At 34.8% G+C, this 21,512-nt stretch overlaps 2 protein-coding genes across 2 annotated transcripts; both read right to left on the bottom strand.

Annotated features, from left to right (window-relative positions):
* Positions 1–5,942: 5,942 nt before the first annotated feature.
* LOC130636562 (aspartic and glutamic acid-rich protein-like) lies at positions 5,943–7,308 on the bottom strand. The gene is made up of 2 exons (XM_057446322.1): positions 7,165–7,308; positions 5,943–7,021 (listed from the first exon to the last, which is right to left on the bottom strand). The coding sequence occupies exons 1-2, from the start codon at positions 7,226–7,228 to the stop codon at positions 5,982–5,984; spliced, it is 1,104 nt and encodes a 367-aa protein (XP_057302305.1). The 5' UTR covers positions 7,229–7,308; the 3' UTR covers positions 5,943–5,981.
* A 5,513-nt stretch (positions 7,309–12,821) lies between these two features.
* LOC130636560 (uncharacterized) lies at positions 12,822–19,790 on the bottom strand. Its single transcript, XM_057446320.1, has 3 exons — positions 19,150–19,790; positions 15,856–16,917; positions 12,822–13,711 (listed from the first exon to the last, which is right to left on the bottom strand). The coding sequence occupies exons 1-3, from the start codon at positions 19,175–19,177 to the stop codon at positions 13,428–13,430; spliced, it is 1,374 nt and encodes a 457-aa protein (XP_057302303.1). The 5' UTR covers positions 19,178–19,790; the 3' UTR covers positions 12,822–13,427.
* Positions 19,791–21,512: the final 1,722 nt, after the last annotated feature.

Below are 21,512 nucleotides of genomic sequence, written 5' to 3' on the forward strand. Positions count from 1 at the left end.
TTTTTTAATTTCCAAACACAAAAAACGTGAAAAAGGCGAAAATTGCTGCCCTTAAAGTAACTGTTGTATGTGCCATTTAGAACACCATTGTTAATAATCGCAACGGTGTTAAGACAAAGAACCCTGGGAGAAAGGTCAATTAAAAACAGTAATTGCTGTCGGTCCTAACATAAAATAACGCTATCGGCCCTGGATTTGAGGTTTTCATTTACTCCTCTTTATCTGATTGGACAGCTGCATTGTTTAACTTTAAAGGGAGAAAGTGTGTCCAGAAAAAGCTTTTAAGCAGCTGTTTGGAAAAATTCGCAAAAGTTTATTTCAGTAAATAGTAGGATCATTCGTGACGGAAAAAGCTTTTACTCGCATCGGATCACTGAGAGTTTCGCTATTATAAAGATCATAAAAACTTATTATAAAAACTAGTCAGACTGGATGAAAAATGAATTTCGTTTTGATTTGATCAACCACAAATGTTTTACCACGAAAATTTCTAATTTTATAGAACTTTGTAGGACCAAGAAAAGTTTTTTCGCAAAGCCTTTTTTCCCTAGCAAGGCTCACGGACAATATCACACAGCGCAACAATGAGGATATAGACAGCGCTTTTCAAGTTTATACCTAAGATGAAAAAAACATCACGTTTTTTATGGGCAACATAGGTCGGGATCCTTCAAAAACGAAGCAGCTTGTAAGAAAACCTCAAACCCTGGGATGGATAAATAAAAAAACATTTTTTTAGACCTCATTTGTTCAGAGTTTTGTTAATTTCATACAACGAAAAATGTGACTGTAATCGTTAGTCAAAATTATGTTGTGTTGTTTTTTAAAGAAGGCCTCTGAAGTTAGATCGATTGATCTGCTTCCTGCACAATATGATCGATGCAATCGTAATAATATAGCATCAACAACATCACCTATTATTGTGAATTATTATATAACTAGTAGATTGAACAAAGAAAAAATACTTAGCGGAGATAGTGTAGTTGGTAGCGCATTCGACTTGTAATCATAACGTTTGAATTTGGAGTCCCCACTTTGGCGCACTTTAAATGTAAGGTTGTCAGCCCATTTGGTGTCATCTACTGACCGCTTATTGGCTTGCGTTGGCAGGCAAGCTAGTTAGGGCAATGCCATACGCATCTCTGGCGGTAGAGTAACATAGTTACAGGTAGAAGGGAAGATAAAGCAAGAAATTAGGATGAAATCCAAGGACATTAAAACTTCCCGTTACTTCCTCTTATTTACTTACAAAAAATTGAACCCGCTGATACACTAAAAAATTCTTGCTTAGGAATTTGTTTACCAGTTGTCACGAAACGCTGATCAAGAAAATGTATGAGAGCATGTGCTTTAGTTTATTAACCAGCCTGTTCCAAGAAACGGGTGGGTTGACTTCTTTAAGCTTAAAAGCCAATGCAATGGCTTCAATAATGTATTGGCGTGAGTTTAGACGTCGTGCCGTAACGTCTAGAAAATGAACAAGAGAGACATTTTGAGCTACCTCAAAGAAAAATGAACACATCTACTTTGCCTGCTGCGAACAGATAGACAGACAAACGCAATTACTGTATTATTATATCAGAAAAACACTTGGTGTTGTTGACATAACAACATATACAAGTTTAATTTCTCAGCTTACTAGACCAGTTTTCTTGTTTCTTTCGATTTACAAACCCTCTCACATGCGGACGGTTAGTTTTAATTTTATAAAGCAACTTGTTTTTTATTAAAAAAAAGTTTTATGCATATCTCAGCAACATTCGCAATATACTAACTGCAAGCGTCAAAAAGCGTGATTGTTTTTGTCCTTTGTGAAATGTGCCCCCTTTTCGCAAAAGAAAAAAAAACTTTAAGCAAGTTTCGCGCAAAGAAAAAATCGTCATAATTTATCCTTATTTCTCCACAAAACACGCCTAAGTTTCTCAGCTGCGAACAAACACACGTACACACAAACACATTATCTGTATTATTTTAGAGACTAGTATGTTAAAGGAATTAAAGTCTAGATTTACAACGTTTTTTTCTGTTCCTGAAAATACTAACTTTTACAATGCAATCGGTAATCTTACGGAGGTATAAATACCTCCATGGCAAACTCGATAATTTCTGCAATTTTCTGAAAAACACGGCCTTAAATGTTCTTAACATTTGAGGCCGAAAAATTATAAAAATAAGGCTATATCAAGTCTCAGCTAAAATCTAAATGTTCTTATAAGGAAAACGTATAGTAATTTCACTGGAATATCAGAAACGTAAAAATTAAGACTGATAAAAAATTTGGCCCAGCAAGTAAAACGTATTGGTAAAATTTCCTCCAGTAATGAAAAACTAAGCAATTTTTGTGGCAATCCCAATGATGTAGGAGTCCTAAGCCTCTCCTTCCGAGAGGTTTGTGATCCTTGTAGAAATCCCAAGAATTTTGTCCTGCGATCACGTGCTGTTACATTTTTAGTGTTTTATAATTTCTTCAGCTGTATCAAAACCTCCTTGTTTTCAGGGATGACGACGAAAAATATGTAAACTTCCAGCATATATATTTTTATGGTATACCATAAAAAAATATATGCTGAACGACCAATTTTCATGTTGTAAAAGCTATTTAGAGAAGAGAGGATTTAAGTGGCAATTCCTCAAGTTTTTTATTCTACAATATGCTGATTTTGTAGCGCTGTACTTTTCCAGTCAGTGGTGTATATCAGCGCCCAGTGGGTGCTATAGAGGTTTTCGTGTTAAAATAAATTCATTATTCAAATTATTACAGCGAAAAAAAAGGCGTAAACAAGAAACTTTAATTTAATGGGTGTCAATGGCTTTGTGTTTCTTTCATAAGCAACACGAGAGTTTGATCAAAACTCAGTGTTACTTCTGCTTGTAGTAAATATTACTGCGCAGTTTTTTTCGCATGCCAAGATGTATTTTGCTCTTGACTTCCTTAAAAACATTCAGCTGAGCAACTTCTCCGTATGCTCTTTGTAGCCATTTTGAACTCTTACGTCAAGATTTTTTTGTCTTCAAATTTTACGACAAGATAATACAAATAAATTTGACGTCAAATAATGTATCATACTTTGCAAATACTCAGTGACGAAAAGATCTCGCTAGAATGGAAATCCAATATGTTAATGATATTGTTGGTATGGATTCTGTGAAACAGGTAAAGAGGTTCAAAAAAGTGCTAACCAGTTTGTCCCTGACTTTTTCGTCAGTTTGTGCAATACGTACTATAATATAAACTAATAGAGAGGAAAAATGACCCACAAAAAATGTTTTGTGTCTGGCTACAATTCGTTAAAATCTATTCACCCTTACTTTCAGGAAAAAAAGGAAGCTTACGAAGATAAGTTGACATCCATAACTCAAGCTATTGAAAATGAAAAAAAACTTCGACAGGAGAGCGAAGAGGCCAGTAAAACGCATCTAGCGAAGATAAAACATCTGGAAGAGAAAATTACTGGTAACATAAAGGAATGTGACAAAGAGTTAGATCAGTTAAGCGCTAAAGTTAATGCCATACCGGAGATTATTGAAGAAGCAATGAAACCTGTGATGAAGCTGGCTGCAGAAGCTGCTGAAAAATGTGAAAAAGAAAAGGTAAAAAGAATGGAGGTTGAAGGCGTACTGAAGAAGAAAGAAGGTGAACGCGATGCTATGATGAAGGAAAATGATGACTTGAATTGCTGTTCATTTAATATGGAGTGCAAAATCAAAGAATTAGAAGTAATCAACGCATATCAAAAGGATGCAATCGATGAACTAAAAAGAAAAGTTGCTGAGATGGATGAGAAGTACATCCGATGTAAACAACAAACAAAAAGCTTCACCACCATGCTTCGCAACAAGTGTGCTGGCATTACAAATATTTTGCGTTGCAATTTTATTTGCAAAATTTTCCCAAGAAAGATTTCCAAAAAGAAACTGAAAGCTGTGGCTGCAATTGAGGAAGTTGAAGAACTGCTTCAGTTGCATGCTGCAGAAATACAACAATTCTAATTCCCTTATCCCATCCTACCTTTATCTTTTTTGTCTAAACTTTTTCTTGTCTTCCTTCCTGTTTTTTTTCTCCAGTTTTTTTGTCCGAATTTTTTTTTGAGTTTGTCTTCCTGGATTTTTTTTTATTGTTTTCTGTTTTTCTTCCTGATTTTTTTTCCTGATTTTGTTTTTCTCTCAACCTTTTCCGATTTTTTTGTTAGTTTTATTGACAATCACTTTCACAAACTACGCTTTAGTCAGGCACAAATGACCAGGGCATTAGATGCTTGTAATAAGTATCTTAGACGGAAGCGCTTTATTTCTTGGTGTGATAACATTTTATCTGTGAATTGGCGGCCACAGAAACTTGTGTTATCTTGCCAAACTAAAGTTGAGTCCTGATAACATGCTTGTCCTGAGAATGCAGCCCTTCTCTTCTTTTTTCGCTTATAAGTTTTCTTTTGTTTTTAGCGAGGTTTTACCGGCCACTTTTTTTTTAAAGAAGGAATTTGTATGAAGGCAGCCATAAGATGTCGTCGTGGAAAGGCGGCAAATACCCGACGACGTCTTATTTTGTTTTTAATAATTCTAGTCTTTCATTCTCATTTTGTTAATTTGGTTGTTCCTAGGTCTTTTTGTGATAAAGGTAGGGTGGGATACACGTCTATTATTTTTTGTAATTTATGTTTTGTAAATATATTCCCATAATGCATTTTATTACGTAGCTTTAATGGATTTCCTGACAATTAGGTCTGTGCTGTGTCAATATGAGCGTGCCAACATGCGGGTTTAGATGCGAAGTAATACAGATCAAGGGGGATAACTTTTTAACTGAGTTTGAGCTTTATGATCAAAATGATCCATTATAGACCAGTTATGAAAGACTTTACCAAAATTTAACAATTGTCGATCGGCAAATGTTACATGATACTTTTAAACCAATTACAAGCCCGTATTTTCTAGGCTAGCCATTATGACTTGAGGGAAGACATCTCGTTTAGCTACACTTTTCTGCGAGAGTGTCCGTAAAATTTCCGTGTTTTCCTTGAACCGAAATTATACCAGGTGACACTCCGATCGAGAGAATAAAAAAACATCTAGGACAAGAAGCCTAGTATATAAACAGGAAGCCTAACGGCTCTCTCACCTATCACAAAAACGTCAGCAATCTTATTCCCAGCTTTCCTAAAGTTTATCAACTTCACATTTATTTTGATACTAGTCGATGAAGTCCATGGAAAAATCCACTGAGGCAGGAAAAATTTAAAAAGAAGCGTCATTTGAATTTTAATAAAATTTATTGTGTAAAGGAATTAGAAAGCACACATGAGAAGTATTTACTAAGCTGGATACTCTAAAACTTAGAATTAATACAGATTTTTTATAAGAAACGTCTACAGTTTTGCCAAGGCTTGGCGTTCTTAATTTTTAACAGTTTAACTTTAAATGTTTTTATTTGTCTTCTTCTTAAAAAGTTGCGCAACTTATTTCAAATAGATGGCGTTGAAATGCAAATTTTTGATGACACATAAATATTAACAGGAAGAGAAAAACTGTCGGGAAATGATTGTTTTTAGCAATTTTAGACTGCATTTTCTTTGTTGTTAGAAATCTAGGCTGAGTATATACATTCTTACGATGTACAAAATCTCAGCTTCAACTTTTTTATAAACTAGATTCGCGTAAACTCTTACATTTTCGCATATCTTTACTTCTAATAAAACAGTTCTGAGCAGTCGCATTAATTGTCACGCAGGAAAGGTAGAATCATACAAAAACAATGCCAGTTTTTTTTTAATGCTCGTTGTATTATTCAATAAAAAGAAGAAACACCTAAAAATTACACAGATCAAATGAACTCTAGTTTTTAGTGCAAACGATATTTGGGACATTCTTTGCTTCAAGAGAACTAGAAATTTGAGCGGAAGAAGGTTGAAAACCCGCCTTAAAGTTCATTTTAATCGTTCAAAAACAAATATTAGGCAGAAGTTCGTTCACATTTAAAAAGAGGTTTATTCCTCGTCTTCAACTTGCTCATCTTCTTCTTCTGGGACGTCTTCGGTCTCTTCTTCATCTTCCTCTGGGACGTCTTCAGTCTCTTCATCATCTTCCTCTGGGACGTCTTCAGTCTCTTCTTCATCCTCTTCTGGGGTCTCTTCGGTTTCATCCTCCTCTGGGACGTCTTCAGTCTCTTCTTCATCCTCTTCTGGGGTCTCTTCGGTTTCATCCTCCTCTGGGACGTCTTCGGTCTCTTCTTCATCTTCTTCTGGGACCTCTTCGGTTTCATCCTCCTCTGGGACGTCTTCGGTCTCTTCTTCATCTTCTTCTGGGACCTCTTCGGTTTCATCCTCCTCTGGGACGTCTTCGGTCTCTTCTTCATCTTCTTCTGGGGTCTCTTCGGTTTCATCTTCCTCTGGGACGTCTTCGGTCTCTTCTTCATCTTCTTCTGGGGTCTCTTCTGTTTCATCTTCCTCTGGGACGTCTTCGGTCTCTTCTTCATCTTCTTCTGGGGTCTCTTCGGTTTCATCTTCTTCTGGGACGTCTTCGGTCTCTTCTTCATCTTCTTCTGGGACGTCTTCGGTCTCATCCTCTTCTGGAGCATCTTCCTCAGATTCTATTTCATCCTCGAATTCTGGAAATTCTTCATCTTCTGGGACGGCAAATTCCATATCCTCGGATTCATCTTCCTCTTCGGGAGCATCCTCGATCTCTTCTGGAACATCCTCGGTTTCCTCCTCAGGAGCATCCTCTATTTCTTCGTCGGTAGCATCTTCGGTTTCTTCCTCGGGAGCATCCTCGGTTTCTTCCTCGGGAGCATCCTCGGTTTCTTCCTCAGGAGCATCTTCGGTTTCTTCCTCGGGAGCATCCTCGGTTTCTTCCTCGGGAGCATCCTCGGTTTCTTCCTCAGGAGCATCTTCGGTTTCTTCCTCAGTAGCATCTTCGGTTTCTTCTTCTGGGGCATCTTCGGTTTTTTGTTCAGCGGTTTGTTCTGGTACGTCAGCGACCTTTTCCTCAGCGGCTACTTCCACTGCAGGAGCATCTTTCTTGTCCTCTGAAAGTTAAAAGTAATGAAATTAGAGATATCTTTACCAATGGAAGAGAAATTATTTCTAACCTAAACCGTTTTTATGTCACACTCAGAGATTACATGAATGTGTAAATGTGTAGTATACGTAAAAAGACAAACTTATTTACCAGTTGTGATTGGTGCTGCTAAAGAGACAGCCAAAAATGCCAAAAGCAAGATAACAATCTTCATTTTTGTAGGATGTGCGAAACGTAATTGCTTTCTTGAGATTTTAAGTTCTCGAGGAATCTTTGGTTAATGAAATAAAGTCCTTTGCGTCAACTTTATATCTGATGAACTTTATAATTAGTGGTCAGTCACCAACGCGTTTTGTTTCGTAAACAGCATGGCCGCGTCGTTGTTTCTAATCACAAAGTATAAAAATGGTTGTAGTAATGTCGCCTAATTAATCTTGCCATGCTGGGTTGGTTTCTATAACATCAGTAATACTACTTCTTTCGTAATTGAAAAGCTGTATGAAAGTTATATGTGTATAGAAACCAGGCGATACTATCTAATTGGTCTAACGACTTGGTGAAGGAAATAGGAATGTCATTAATTATCAATTTGTCAATGTGCTGGATATTCTCATCGCGTATTACTTGCCATAATTGTGAAAACTAAGGTCTTTTTAATCTGAAATTAAAGCTCCAATTTTTTTGCTGATTCACGACTTGCTTCATGCTTTATCAGAAAAAAAGGAAAATTTAAAAATATTAACGAACTTACGTAATTCGTTACTTGTTTTAGATTATTTTTAAAATTAGATTAAAACCCAAAAGAAGTGAGGAAAAGATTTCTTACGAAAAATATAATCATTAACATAACAGATAAGATGGTAAACAAGCTGTGACAGAAAGACGGTGGTGGAACTACAGTCAATAGTTTTCTAGACAAACCGATGTTTCTGTTTAAATCAAGAAATCGAAAATTTCTTCAAGATTCAACTCCATAGCTGCCATGTGAACAAAAAATACTCATCGTCTGCTGGGAAAGTAAGAAGATGTATAGCTGCTTTTGGCTGGAATTTTGCAAACAAAACTGTGATTTGCTCCAAGAACTATCAACAACAAATTGCTAAGGTTTACAAAAAATAAGGTGTAGCTACATGAAGGGAGAACCGATGAGGTGGATTTTAGAAATGAAGGACTCAATATAGTAATGTCGTCAGGTTGGCTAAATCGCTTTTCAAATTCTAACGTTTTGCTGTGTTAAAATGAAGAATAAAGTTGTTGTTTTTTAAAAAAAATTAGCAGGCATGCCTCTCTCTCTACGCCCACTCTTTTTGTCGGACCTTAAGGAATTTTAGGCCTTCTTAATTTTTGGTATCTTAAAGATTAAAAAAAAGCAAAAATTGTTGGTCGGCAAAATATTTGATCACTTTTTACTGTCTTTTTTTTACCGATAAGGTACCATGTTGAGAGTAATGTCTATATTCCCTAAACTGCAAAATAAAAGTAGATAAAAGTAGCTATATATTTTCTGAAAGCTAGATAAAGTTCCTATCGGATAGTATTATTTTTGTCATAAAATAATAATATGGAAAGACGCAAAAAATTATCGAACACCTTTCTTGAGCTACAGACTCTCGAGCCTAAAAGGTACAGGCATTTACACCTGATTGCATAAAATCACAATATTCAAATCTACTCCCCTTATCTAATTAACGATGTCTCGGTTTGGCTTTTTAAGGCCCAGTTCTGAATTTATATCGAAAAGTTGCTTTCCGTGCTTCTCTGTTGTACTTTTCCACCTTCACACTATAATAAAATATTAACATTTTATTTAAGAAAAAAAACAGACACCGTTTTAGAGCTAACCATGCCCAGAACGTTAATATTTTATTGTACTCTCCATATTTATAAATGCTTGTACCTCTAAGTCTAAACATAGGGTTATCAGGCAAAAATTGTTTTTGTGACATCGAGATTTAAGCCTTGCAAGCAAATTAATAAATTTAAAAGAACTGAGAAAAAATGTTTATTTTATATTTTTTCATCATTTTCCTGTTAAAAATTTATCTTTTTTATTTAAAATAAATATTATATAAATTTTCAATGAAAAAGCTTTTCAATGAAATAAAAATGAAAAGAATTGTGTTTTATTTGTCCTTAATCCGTAATCCAGAAGTAATAAATATTGCCATTTGTAGAAGTTAAATAAAATGTTGTATCAGTTCATTCATTTGTTCAAACACCTTTTTTAAACAGATAGATACTAGTCGTTAGCCCGTGAAAAAATCCACGGGTTCGCCCGTCCTTTTTATGCGGCATTGCGTGCGTCTCGCTACCTGCGCAGCTAAGCTACCATTTTGCGTAACAGACGGACGGACGGACGGACGGACGGATACGGGTATTATAATATAGATAAATATTATATAAGTTTTCAATGAAAAAATTGTATCGGTTCATTCATTTGTTCAAACACCTTTTTTAGACAGATAGGTAGATAGATAGATACATCGCCTATAATAAAAAAGCTTACATATGCACTAATTGGATACAATAAAGTAACTGTAGCAAGTAAAAACAATAAGCCTTATCACCAAGCCCCTAATTGTTGAGCATTGTGCTAATAAATGTTATTATATCATATTACTATTTAAAACGGTAAATAATATATATATATAAATAAATAAATAAGTCATCCTCATTTATTTTCTAATTCCCGCCAACGCTACAGATAATATTTTTAATATCGTTGCCCCACGAAGAATGCATGCATGCTTTCTGGTATAATGATGGTTTGTATTTCAGTCACGTCTGAACAAGACAACACAAAAAAACAACAGACAGCATTAAATAAAGCTAAAGGATATAAAGAAATTTAGTCTTTAAAAACGTTTTTGATTCTGTGCATTTGAAAATGTGAGTAGTACTAATTTTTTATCAACTAAGTTCTTCATATAATTATTATATAAAAAAACACACAAAATTTTTTTTATACAATAATCCTACTATGGTAAAGAAAACAATTTCTTTACATAAAAAACACGTATTTTGGTCTGGAAAAGTTTTTTTTTTCAGACGAAAAAAGCAACGTCGCTGCATACTTGTTCGCAGACCTCTTTTTCAATAAAACCTCGAAAGTAGCTCTGAACCTTTCTGGTCATGTGATGGAATACCCTCACTCTATGTAGGGTATTTTGGGACTCGATTTTTCGATGCTGTGTTTGTAAACTAGTCGTTTTCAGTTTGACTTAGCGTTGGTGGGGACCGAATTGGATTCGTGATTTTAAAAGATTCGTGAGAAAGCGTTCTGACAGTACAGTGATAGATCCTGGAAAATTTGATGATGATTGCAAATCCCTATTTAATTTTTTTAATGCTGAAGCCACACGTAAATCAGAAACTTGCTTACATAGTCAGTTTTTTTAGCTTAAGTGCTAGTATTAGCTATAGCTAGTAGTGAAAGTGTTCATTATACGTCCAAACTTAGCACACTAGCTAGATAAGTATTTATCCAGTAAATTGCCATTTTATGTTTTTAATCACGAGCTTATATTTTTAATCATGAACTTGTGGTTACTACTACTGCAAAAATATACTTCTGAAAAAAACTTCTGAAAAGTTTCGAAAATGAAAAACTCATCATAAACATGGATATCTCTATGAGAACTGTTTTGTTGAACTAGCCTAAATCCTGATATAAAGTGGATTTACCTATTTGTGGCTCGCCACAAGCCCAGAACGATTAAATTAATTTGCTTGACATAACGGTAGACCACTATCAAAAAGTTCTTTGGCGTTATATGATGCGAAACAACCCTCTAAGGCAGGCTGGTTCGTTGTCCAACTCGGGATGAGTTGATTAGGTAAGCTGACTAGATTGATATAGCTAATATCAATTTGGAAAACCAGTGCCATGTTGAAAAAGCAAAAGAATGCACATTGGGAGCTAAAACAAAAGAGAAACAATCATGTTGATGTTTTAAATGTCTTATCAGTATTTTCTGTATTACATGTATTCGTTGGACTTGAATTAGCAAACTAGATAAACCAAATACTCATGGATAATCATAAGTTTATTTTGCTGGTTTGCTAGCACGTTTGATATGCCATTTTTTCTACAAATAGATACATTTTTTTCAATCCAAGAATAGTATAGATCATGTCTTGGATTGACTTTTCCAATACAATATGAATTTTTACAAGATAAGATTTTGGATGTGTTTACACAACTTTTTTTGTGATACACAATAGACAGAATTGATAGCCTACATTTGATATTTCACAAAAACTGTATGTTGAAAGTTGGATCCAATGTCATATGCAAAGAATATTTGCAAAAAAAAATTTGTATAACATTTTTGTGATTGGGATGCCATGTGAAAATACAAAATTAATATTTGCGGTTAAAAAAGCATTTTTATAATAAATAAATGTTACGTGTACCATCTTTGATTGAGGGAAAATACATCGTCAAACTCTCGCAGTTTCTTTCTATCAGCTTCGATTGAACAAAAATCAAACAAGAACAACAAGTATATAAATATATATAATATAAAATTTATGGAAATCTAACGCTCATCCAAAATGGCACAATATGTCAGTTTTGAAACAAAGACTTTTTGAAAAATTCAGCCTTGATTTATGAAGGTCTGATCGCGTGATGTTCCAGGTTTCGGAAATCTATTTTTTTGGCATATTTTTTATATTTTTGATTTTTAAATCCTTATTGACGCCAATTAAGAAAAATATAAAAAAATATGCCTTTTAAGGTAATGTTTTTTTTGGTGCTTCATTGCTTGATGAGATGTGTTTCACTATTTTGAATCAAAACAAACATTAAAAAAAAGAAAAATTTAAAAGAATCAAGGGGTGTATAACGGAGTTTTATATAAATAACCAATCAGAATCTAAAGCTCTTTATATTCCTTAGCAACGATTTTTACGTTCCCCTAATATCGGTCCGAAATTTGGCAAGCAGATTGGACCAACTCATTGCTGAAGAAAGAAAAGTTTCTTAATTGTTTGCTTCATATTTTCTTTCTGATACTTTTTTGTAATATTTGTTTTTTATATGTTTTCAAATGCTAAGATAAATATATTGTCACGTTTTTTAGCCATGTACAAATCTTAAACGCACCATTTTTAGGTTTCTTGGCTAGGAACGAAGATTTTGAAGGCTAGCTAGCTAGCTAGAGCCTTACTTATTACTATTCCATATAGTATAAGAGCTTTTTATCCTAGACAAAATTTATTTTGGTGTCCTGCTATTTAGCTACCTCCTTAGCTATATCTTTGGCTAAAAAGTGAAAGTATAAAAATGCAGTTTGCCTACAACAATATTCTTAAGCAATAATTTTTAATGCTAAATGCAGTTAGCTAGGTAGCTACATATTTTGTTATTTTTCGGCAGATTTTTCTGCAAATGAAATGGCTGAGCGATTTTGGCTGGACAGGTAACGACAGTCTGTTCTCTGTGTTTTTATTTAAACAGAAACTGCACTGAAGATTTTTGGAAAGGGTAATACGCCTATACGCCTGTTCAACTATATTTAACTGTGCTAAGTACTTAGCCCAGTGTTAACAACAGATTGTTTTTTAGAAAAAGACTGTTACGCCTATGCGCATGAGCAATGTGCCCACCGTAACTTTCTCGGTAGTCGCCCCTGTGCAGATGTGCAACACTGTTTACCTGGACTTACTGCTCAGCCCTGTGCTAGCAATGGATTGTTTATTGTGTTTTTATTACACAGAGTCTGCCAGAAAGTTTCTTTCAAAAGAGTATTATCCCTATTGTCTGTACAACACCGTTTAACTGTACTAAGCGCTCAGCCCGGTGTTACGATTAATTTTTAAACTTTTAAAAATTTTATTACACAAAATAAAATAATATTGACCAATTGTTTTTGCTATGACAGGGTTACAACGGCTAAAGAGCTTTACGTGATCGTGCAGCACAGTTTATGGCTCTTATTGAGCGCTCCACAGGTGTTCACGACTTGTGGTTTACCCCGGCGTTTCGACGCCTGGTTTCCCGTCTAGTCTCTTTAATAATAGCCGTATTCCGTCTGTCTGTTCTTGTGTCTGTTTGTCTTTTTGTTACGGAAACACGTTATGCGATATATAAAGAACGGACGACCCCGTGGAATTTTCACGGGTTAACGACTAGTTAATAATAACAACCGTATTCTGTCTGTCTGTTTGTGCGCGAGAAAAAAGTCGTGTTACGGAAACACGAAATGCTATATATAAAGGACGGGTGAACGTGTAGATTTATCCACGGGATACCGTTTAATTTACATTATGATACCCGTATACGTCTATCAGTCTGTCTGCCACGCAAAATGGTACAGCAATTAACAATACGCACACAATGCAAACCCATGAATTTTTCCACGGGCCACCGACTAGTATATTTGATTACACGAAGAAACGAGACTGTTTTAAATTGTTATTTTCCCAAATATTTCTTTTATATTGCAATACGAGTTTATGCTTAAATACACGACAAAAATTAACATGATACTTAAAATCATCGACTTTCGGGCGATAGCTATATAATCAAATACTCTAATGTACATAAGACCTGGAATAACCACACCTAGAATAACATATAATATGCTTCCATTGAATGAAAGAATGGGCAACAACTCCGGCGCAGCGATAACGAAAATTAAAACCAAAAATAATATTGTGCTTCGTAGTAAACATCGCTGCCAGCACAATCCTAAAAAAAGAAAAAGAAAAAAAAGATATGTAAATGGTAATAATATAGGGAAGACAAATGACGACATTTATGTCTATATTAGGTCATTTTTCAACTTTTGAATAAATTGGATTTTATCAAGCAACACTGATACTACTGTCTTGATTCTTAGTAGACTTATCGACTGAATAGTAAAAAAAGATTTCATATAAGAATATTAACTTTTAACGTCACTGAAATCGAAAATGATGTCATTTTTGTATGAACATTTATTTCAACGATTCAGCTGAAAGTTATTTCAGAAATGACCCCGTCCGAAAATTGCAATGCCCCTGCGTCGTAAAAAATACGTGCAAAAAATTTTTGTTTCATATTACATTCCGAATAAAATTAAGCCCAACCAATGCTACCGCAGACCGCCCCGCCCTTTTCCATTATTAATTGTGCCTAAAAACGTGACAAACGCTATTAGAAAAATAGCCATTTTTTTATAAAAAGCATGTTTAGAAGCATGTCGAGGCTAACTTTTTGCCATAAAATAAGAACTTGCACAGCCTTTTAAATAGTGACAATAGCATTTGTTTGCAGGTCTAAAAATAGAGGATTAGCCTAGCATTGTGGGATTTGTTTGAGGAAAAAAAACATAAACAAGTAAACTTATACCCTGATTACGGAACAGGAAAAAAAGGCTGCTGGCAACAGCAAAGAAAGCGAAATAAAATTAAATCTTGTTGGGCCTTTTTGCGCATAACAAGATTTTAACAAAACACGCTTCTTAGAAGTGCACATTCTTTTGGAATTGAATTAACAAAAAGTTGCGCGAGATTATTATTACAATTTCGGTGGATGGAATGGCAGATACAGTTGTGGATAGTGAATAGCCAGTAGTTGATTTTTTGACGCTGTTTATCTGGCCTATACATCTTGTTAGCTTGTTGCAAGGTGATTTATTTGTTTGGCCATTTTAAGAAATAACCAAAGGTCATGTCTGTTTTCTTTACTGCTCTCACTTAAAACGTTTAGCAGAGACTAATGTTTGTTTTCTTATATTCTCTTTATTACCATTATGGTATCATAGATAGCTACTGAATTAAATTATAGGCAAAAAATAAAAATGGCTAAAAAATAAAACAATTGGCGAAAAATAATCAGTAAAAATTGGCAAAAATGTTTATTTGGATAAAAAAAAGGACAAAAATTTTCGGTCGGATAAAAAAATAGTCAAAAATCTTTGGTCGAAAAAAAAAATCTGCAATAATGTTTGGCCAGATAAATAAAGCAAAAATCGTATTAAAATATGTTACCTTGCTAAAATCAGTTTTTACGGACTTTTTTTTTACCAGTGAGGTACTCGAATATTTCTCAGTTTGGTCGAATGTTATTCATATCTTTCAGAAATTAAATAAAAACTTAACCCTTATGTCGTCTGTTAGTCTCTTGCAATAATAATAAAGAACCTTTTGGGCAAACAGAGAATCGAGGATTTAACGCCAAAAATTGTAATTTATTAATTTGCAAAGATATTACATTACACTACAACAGAAACAAATAAAAATCACTATTGGTAATCACTATTGGTAAAAAAATTTAGTAAAATGTACAAAAGATTTTTAACTTGGAACTTTTTTTAGTTATGCAAACATTGTCACTTAAAGAAAATCCTTGCAATGTGCTGTGGCCTGTTTTTGAAAACTTAAGTTGCCAATGCCGGCTAAGGAAAATACCTGGATGCTTCGCTTTTGGTACTTTTGTGCAACTAAGTTCGTCCTCTTTTGAAAACATGGTGGAGAATGCGCAAAAAGGTTTAAATACTTTTCATAATTGGGGGAACCATAAAGAGGTTATGAAAACGACAGTTGTTTTTAGCTATTAACCTTTAAAATGAGCGCCTGGTTTTGAAAAGACCATCTTTGCCTAAGAATACTATGTTTTTTAAAAAACTCAAGTTACCGTTGAGTGACCGAGTTTCTCCTCTTTTTGAAATATGGAAGTGGCATTTTTCGTAACAACCTACTCTTTAGAAATTACGGGACTCCAACTGCAGGGCTGTTTGTTGTCTGATGTTCGACCGTATATCTACTTGTTTCGCCCGCTTAAGGTTAAAAAGAACAAGAAGAAAAAGAACTGGCCAAGCAATTATAACCAAGTACAAAGCTTACACATACCTTCTCTACATGGAAAGAGTCTCTCCATGTATTGAAAGGTTGGATTTAATTGCAACACGGTGGACATCTTGATGTGAACGACATACAGAACTAACGTTGCATATGCTATGACGCGAAATGCAAGAAATCTGGCAGGATTTTTTATGTAGCTGCCGACATGCACCAATTCGATGATCAGGTTTTCTGACATTGTGTGGTGTTTATGAAACAGCAGGTATCCACCGACCATAACAGGAATTGTGAGCGCAGAAAACAACAGGTAAGACCGGATGATGACCTTTTTATATTCGTTCGCATTCTGCATGTCTTCTTGTATGTTTGGTAAAATATCAAAACCATCTGCGGTCGTCAGTAACAATCCAATCGCTAAAATGTATTTTGTGGCGCTTTCCGGATTATTGCTGGGTTCTGACACCGTTCCCAAGTCGCCGACAAGTATGAACAAGACAACGATTAAAATGTTACCTAGCAACGCTGAACACAAAGCTAACATACCGACAAACTTATTATCCTTTGGTCGATCGTTCCAAGTGAATGGCGTGATAACAATGGTTCCTATGGTGACCCATAAACGCATGTTTTGCTTCACTGAATGATTGGGCAAAATTTTAATTTCAAATGATCTCACTATCATATCAGCTGGTAATAAAATCAACGCTGCCGTGCCTAGAAAATCACTCAGAAAAATACATCCGATAACAAGTAAACGCACTTTCCGTCCCAACACGAAATGAGAAATCTGCGGATAGGGATCCCTTATGTGTGCTCCATTTAGATACTCTTTTACATCTCGTCTTAAAGTGGCGTATGTTTTAGATAAAATATACGCAAATGTACCAGATATACAAGTTATGATTACATATATCACAAGGCCTGTATAGAAACCTGTGTTCTGTAATGCTTTAGGTAACGACAAAGAGCTAGCACCAATCATTTCACCACACATAAATACCGATGCCCAATTCGCCGATAACAACGTGGAATTGTTTGGCTGTATAAGACTGTCCTGTTCTTCTGTTTCATCACGTCTCTCGTTTTCTTCAAAAGCTCGTGACAGCAGTTCTATAAAAAATGAAAAACTTTTTTTAATAGTTTATGGCGCGTGGCCTTGTGGTTATGGAGTTCGCTTTGTAATCAATAGGTCTGTGGTTCGGCATGTTTAGCAAGTGTCTTTACCACAGCTACGGGTCAACCCATGCCATGTGAGGGAAATTGGGTAGGTAGTGCCGGTGTATACTTAATGTTTACATTGCAAACACAGGACCCACATTGATAACAGTGAAGTGGCTATGTCCTGTATAAATATTCGGAATAATAAGAGCAGAATAATATTTACGATATTTTAGTATTAATAACTCCTTTCGTTTTTAAATCGCAATGTAGGCAGGTAGAGGTCATCATTAGAGACCTTTAAATACTTCCAACACAAACCGTTTTTATAAATTCGTGATCGTTTTAATGCTTGGAAATATAAACCAAGTTTTTACGTGCATCAGTGATTTCAATCAACGAGGACAGGGGAATATAGAATGCCTTGGTTAAAAAGTTCCGTTCAGTTGCTTGTCCATAAAATCAATTAAACGATACGAACATTATATCTCTTTAATAATAGCCGTATTCCGTCTGCCTGTCTCTGCGCGGACCCCCCGCTGAGTTAGAAAATGATGTTACGGAAACACGAATATCAAATGCGATATATTTTTATCGACTTTGTTGCGACGGACAAATATAAAGGACGGGCGAACCCGTGGATTTTTCCACGGGCAACGACTAGTCTATATTATAATACCCGTGTACGTCTGTCTGTCTGTCACGCAAAATGGTAGCTTAGCTGCGTAATAGCGAGAAGCACGCAATGCGGTATAAAAAGGACGGGCGAACCCGTGGATTTACCACGGCTAACGACTAGTTAGATAATATTATATTAGATTTTAAAATAATATTAGAGATACCATTTTTTTTAATTGCTGGCCCGTCTTGATCAAAATGATTCCATTGCGAATTTTAGATTTAAATTCAGATATGGATTTACTAGACAAAAAAAAAAAATTTGCTACTTCAAAAAAAAAAAGGCAAATAGGAACCAGGCTATTTGAATCTAAAAACAGATCAGTTCTAACGAAGCAAATTCTGTATCAAGTTACTTGTAGAAACATAGCAAAATCGTTTAAAAAGAAGAAATGTGAGATCGGTTAAGAAAACTTATCATACTTAGGTTAAAGAAATGCGTCTCTATGATATGAAATCCCTTTTGTATTTTGCTTAATTATAACAGCTCATATTTCAACAAGGGACATCTTTCGAACAATAGTAATCAATTACTTGCACCACTTATAGTGCCCCGAGGTTTTAATACTGCGTTTACATTTGACAAAATTAATCCGGAATCAACTTACTAAAAATAGCAACTATATTATAACAACTTTATACGAATTCAGCATGAAAACGATAAAAAATAAAAACAGAAAATTTTCTAAAAGTTTTTTTTCCCTGATTCGTCTAAATCCGTAATAATTACTTTTATCCGAATAAATATAATATAAACCCACTGATAAAAATGCAGCTGTCTCCAATAGCAGAATTAATACAGAATCAATATATAAATTTTAAATTTAGAAGAGGACGCGTTTAAAAAATAATAACATGTCTAATTTTTTCGAAAACTACATTCATATTTTTTTATTAAAAGTACTTAAAAATACCACGATAATAAAAGAAATTATTATACGGAGAAAGTTAAGGCAAAATAACCATGGCAAGGAGAATGTAAAAAAAACAAACTTAGAATATCATGCAGCCATTCATTTTATCTCTTCAACGCAAGACGTCTGTCCTATAAACCTGACCAACTGCGCATGCATAAGCAAAACAAAACCTGAAATGGTTTAGAAAATTGTCCCATCCGGGACGACACGTTGGCATGTTCAGAAACTGTCTTCCGCAGTTAAGAGAGGATCAAAATGATGATCTGGAGACGAACGCAGAAACTGCCTGATCAACAAGTGAGAAGACTTACATCTTTAAAAGAGCAAATGAGGGAGTAAGAAATTTGGCGGCATAGAAGAGCTAAGAGGAGAGAAGGGCAAACATTGGTATCTCATTGTCTTCTAATATCCTGGTCCTGCCAGGCAACTATTATACTTGAATACTTACATATATCATACATATATATATTTGTTATATTATCTTATACATGAGTTATCTTAATATTAAAATTAATAAAATACAAGAACTGTTTCTAAAATTATAAACTAAGTTCTTTTGCTGGTAATTAAACATTTGAGAAACACTTACGGATCTCCTCCTGTTCACTCGCATCCATAGTACTAATGAGCGTTAATTTGTTGAGTGCTTTGGTAATCGATGCAACAAAAGGGTGACCTGGTTTCTATTGCGGCTCACAAGAATGTATAAAGATTAACTGTTTTTGATTCACGGCAATGTTAAGTTTATTTGTTGTTTTTTATGGCTTCCTCAAGTAATTTAAATTTGAAAAAAATAGTTGGGAAATTAGGTATGTGATTGTCGATTTAAATTTTTAAGCACTGTAAAAGAACTAAGTTAAAACAGGAAAAACATTCACCAATTTGCGGTAATATTGCAGGAATTTTTAATGCTATGCCAGTAATTTTGAAAAACTATTGTTTATCTTTTCCTGTTTACAAAAGTTTCCGGTAGTCCAATATTAATTTTTATATACAGTTGTTATAACAAAAAAGCAAAGGAGCTGCCATTATGTGAAGAAAGTAAGTAAGTCAAACTTGCTCCGTTGACAAGGCTTCTTTTCTCAACGGCAGATAGAAAAAAACAACAACAATTAAGATATAGTCAATTCCAAACACACAAGCAGGAAATTAGTAGACACAACAGACGAGGTTAAACACTTCTGCCTCTTTTCGTATTACACAAACAATTTATTTTAAGAAAGTCACCAAAACTGAATTTGGCTATCGAGTCAAACAAAAAACAAGAAAAAATTTGTTACCACAAGCGCTTTACTAGTGCCCAGACTGCGCTGTATAAAAGCCGGTAATTTACATGCTTGGTCCTTTGTGTGATCTTACAATCACGTGACACAGTTTTTAAAACAAATACTCCGTGGATATATCGATACCTTGCTAGACTGTCTATACTTTCTAAAAGAATGATTATGGTTAATAAATAAATAAATAAATAAATAATAAATATAAGTTTCAAGCTTCGCCGGGCCGCAAATTTGGATGTAACGTGATGCACCTTTGACCATTGCTAATTTCATGACTTATGCAATTACAGAGAACAAAGAACCACTTAACTACTTATATGTAATTTGCAAATCTCCTAATTTAAAATTAAACTATTTTTTTCGACACGTTGGATTCAGTAAAAAAACGCCGCAGGTTGATGACTATTTTTTAAAAACAAAAAATAAGAAAACGGTGTCGGTTCACAATCACACATGAAAGCTTCATTTTTATATAATGTAAACGTAAACTATACTGGCATACATGCGATCTTTCTAAACGAGTTTAATAGATAGACGCAACATGTGCAGGAAGAAAAAATATTTTTTTTTGAAGCTTCCGCAGGGGACTATTAACAAATATTACACATGGAAATGTTTTTCCAAGCCACAACTCAAACAGCTTCCTGAACCAAACATTCTCTTTTATTAGCATATGCTCTGGGAATTGCTTTACATCTGTATTAGTTGAAATGAAAGCTTCTTGTGCTGCGTGCTTTATATCCTCAGGGGGCTCATCTATAGATTTTTAAAAAATAGGCAAATCTCTTTAATAATAGCCGTATTCCGTCTGTCTGTGTGTCCGCGAAAGCGGCGTCTTGTAACGGAAACACGAAATTTTTAAAATGCGCACGAACATCAAATGCGATATATTTTTATGCACCTTGTTACGACGGGTAAATTTAAAGGACGAGCGAACGCGACGGGCACCCCGTGGATTTTTCCACGGGCTAACGACTAGTCTCTTTAATAATAGCTGTATTTTGTCTGTCTGTCCGCGAAAGCCGCTTCCTGTTACGGAAACACGAAATGCGGTATATAAAGGACGGGCGACCCCGTGGATTTTTCCACGGGTTAACGGCTAGTCTCTATAATAATAGCCGTCGTCTGTCTGTCTCTGCGTGGACCCCCCACTGAGTTAGAAAACGATGTTACGGAAACACGAATGTCAAATGCGATATATTTTTATCAACTTTGTTGCGACAGGTAAATATAAAGGACAGGCGAACCCGTGGATTTTTCCACGGGCTAACGACTTAATTGTATATAACAGCCTTATAATGATTAAAAACTGGTTGCAAATTCATACTAAACCTTCCTCAAAGTAATTACTAACAAAGCAAAATATTGGAGGTCGCCTTAAGTGAATTTGAAAGTCACTGTCATCGGAGGTAGAAAGTGCCCCATAATAGTCATCTTCATAAACCCCTGATTCTTGAAGAATCTCTTTTATTGTTGGGACTTATTAGAAATTATCATCTGATGCATTTATTAAGATGCTTGTTTTTTTGATGGTTTGGATTATTATCAATGTATTCTTTAACCACGGCAAGCAGCAACTTGCGCTTTTTTAGAATGTTTTTATCTACTGGTATACTTATTGATAGTGGAGCAGCAATAAGTATACTGAAAAAACGTCTAAAATCGTATCTAA

This window comes from Hydractinia symbiolongicarpus, chromosome 3 (assembly GCF_029227915.1).
Source record: "Hydractinia symbiolongicarpus strain clone_291-10 chromosome 3, HSymV2.1, whole genome shotgun sequence".
NCBI lineage: Eukaryota > Metazoa > Cnidaria > Hydrozoa > Anthoathecata > Hydractiniidae > Hydractinia > Hydractinia symbiolongicarpus.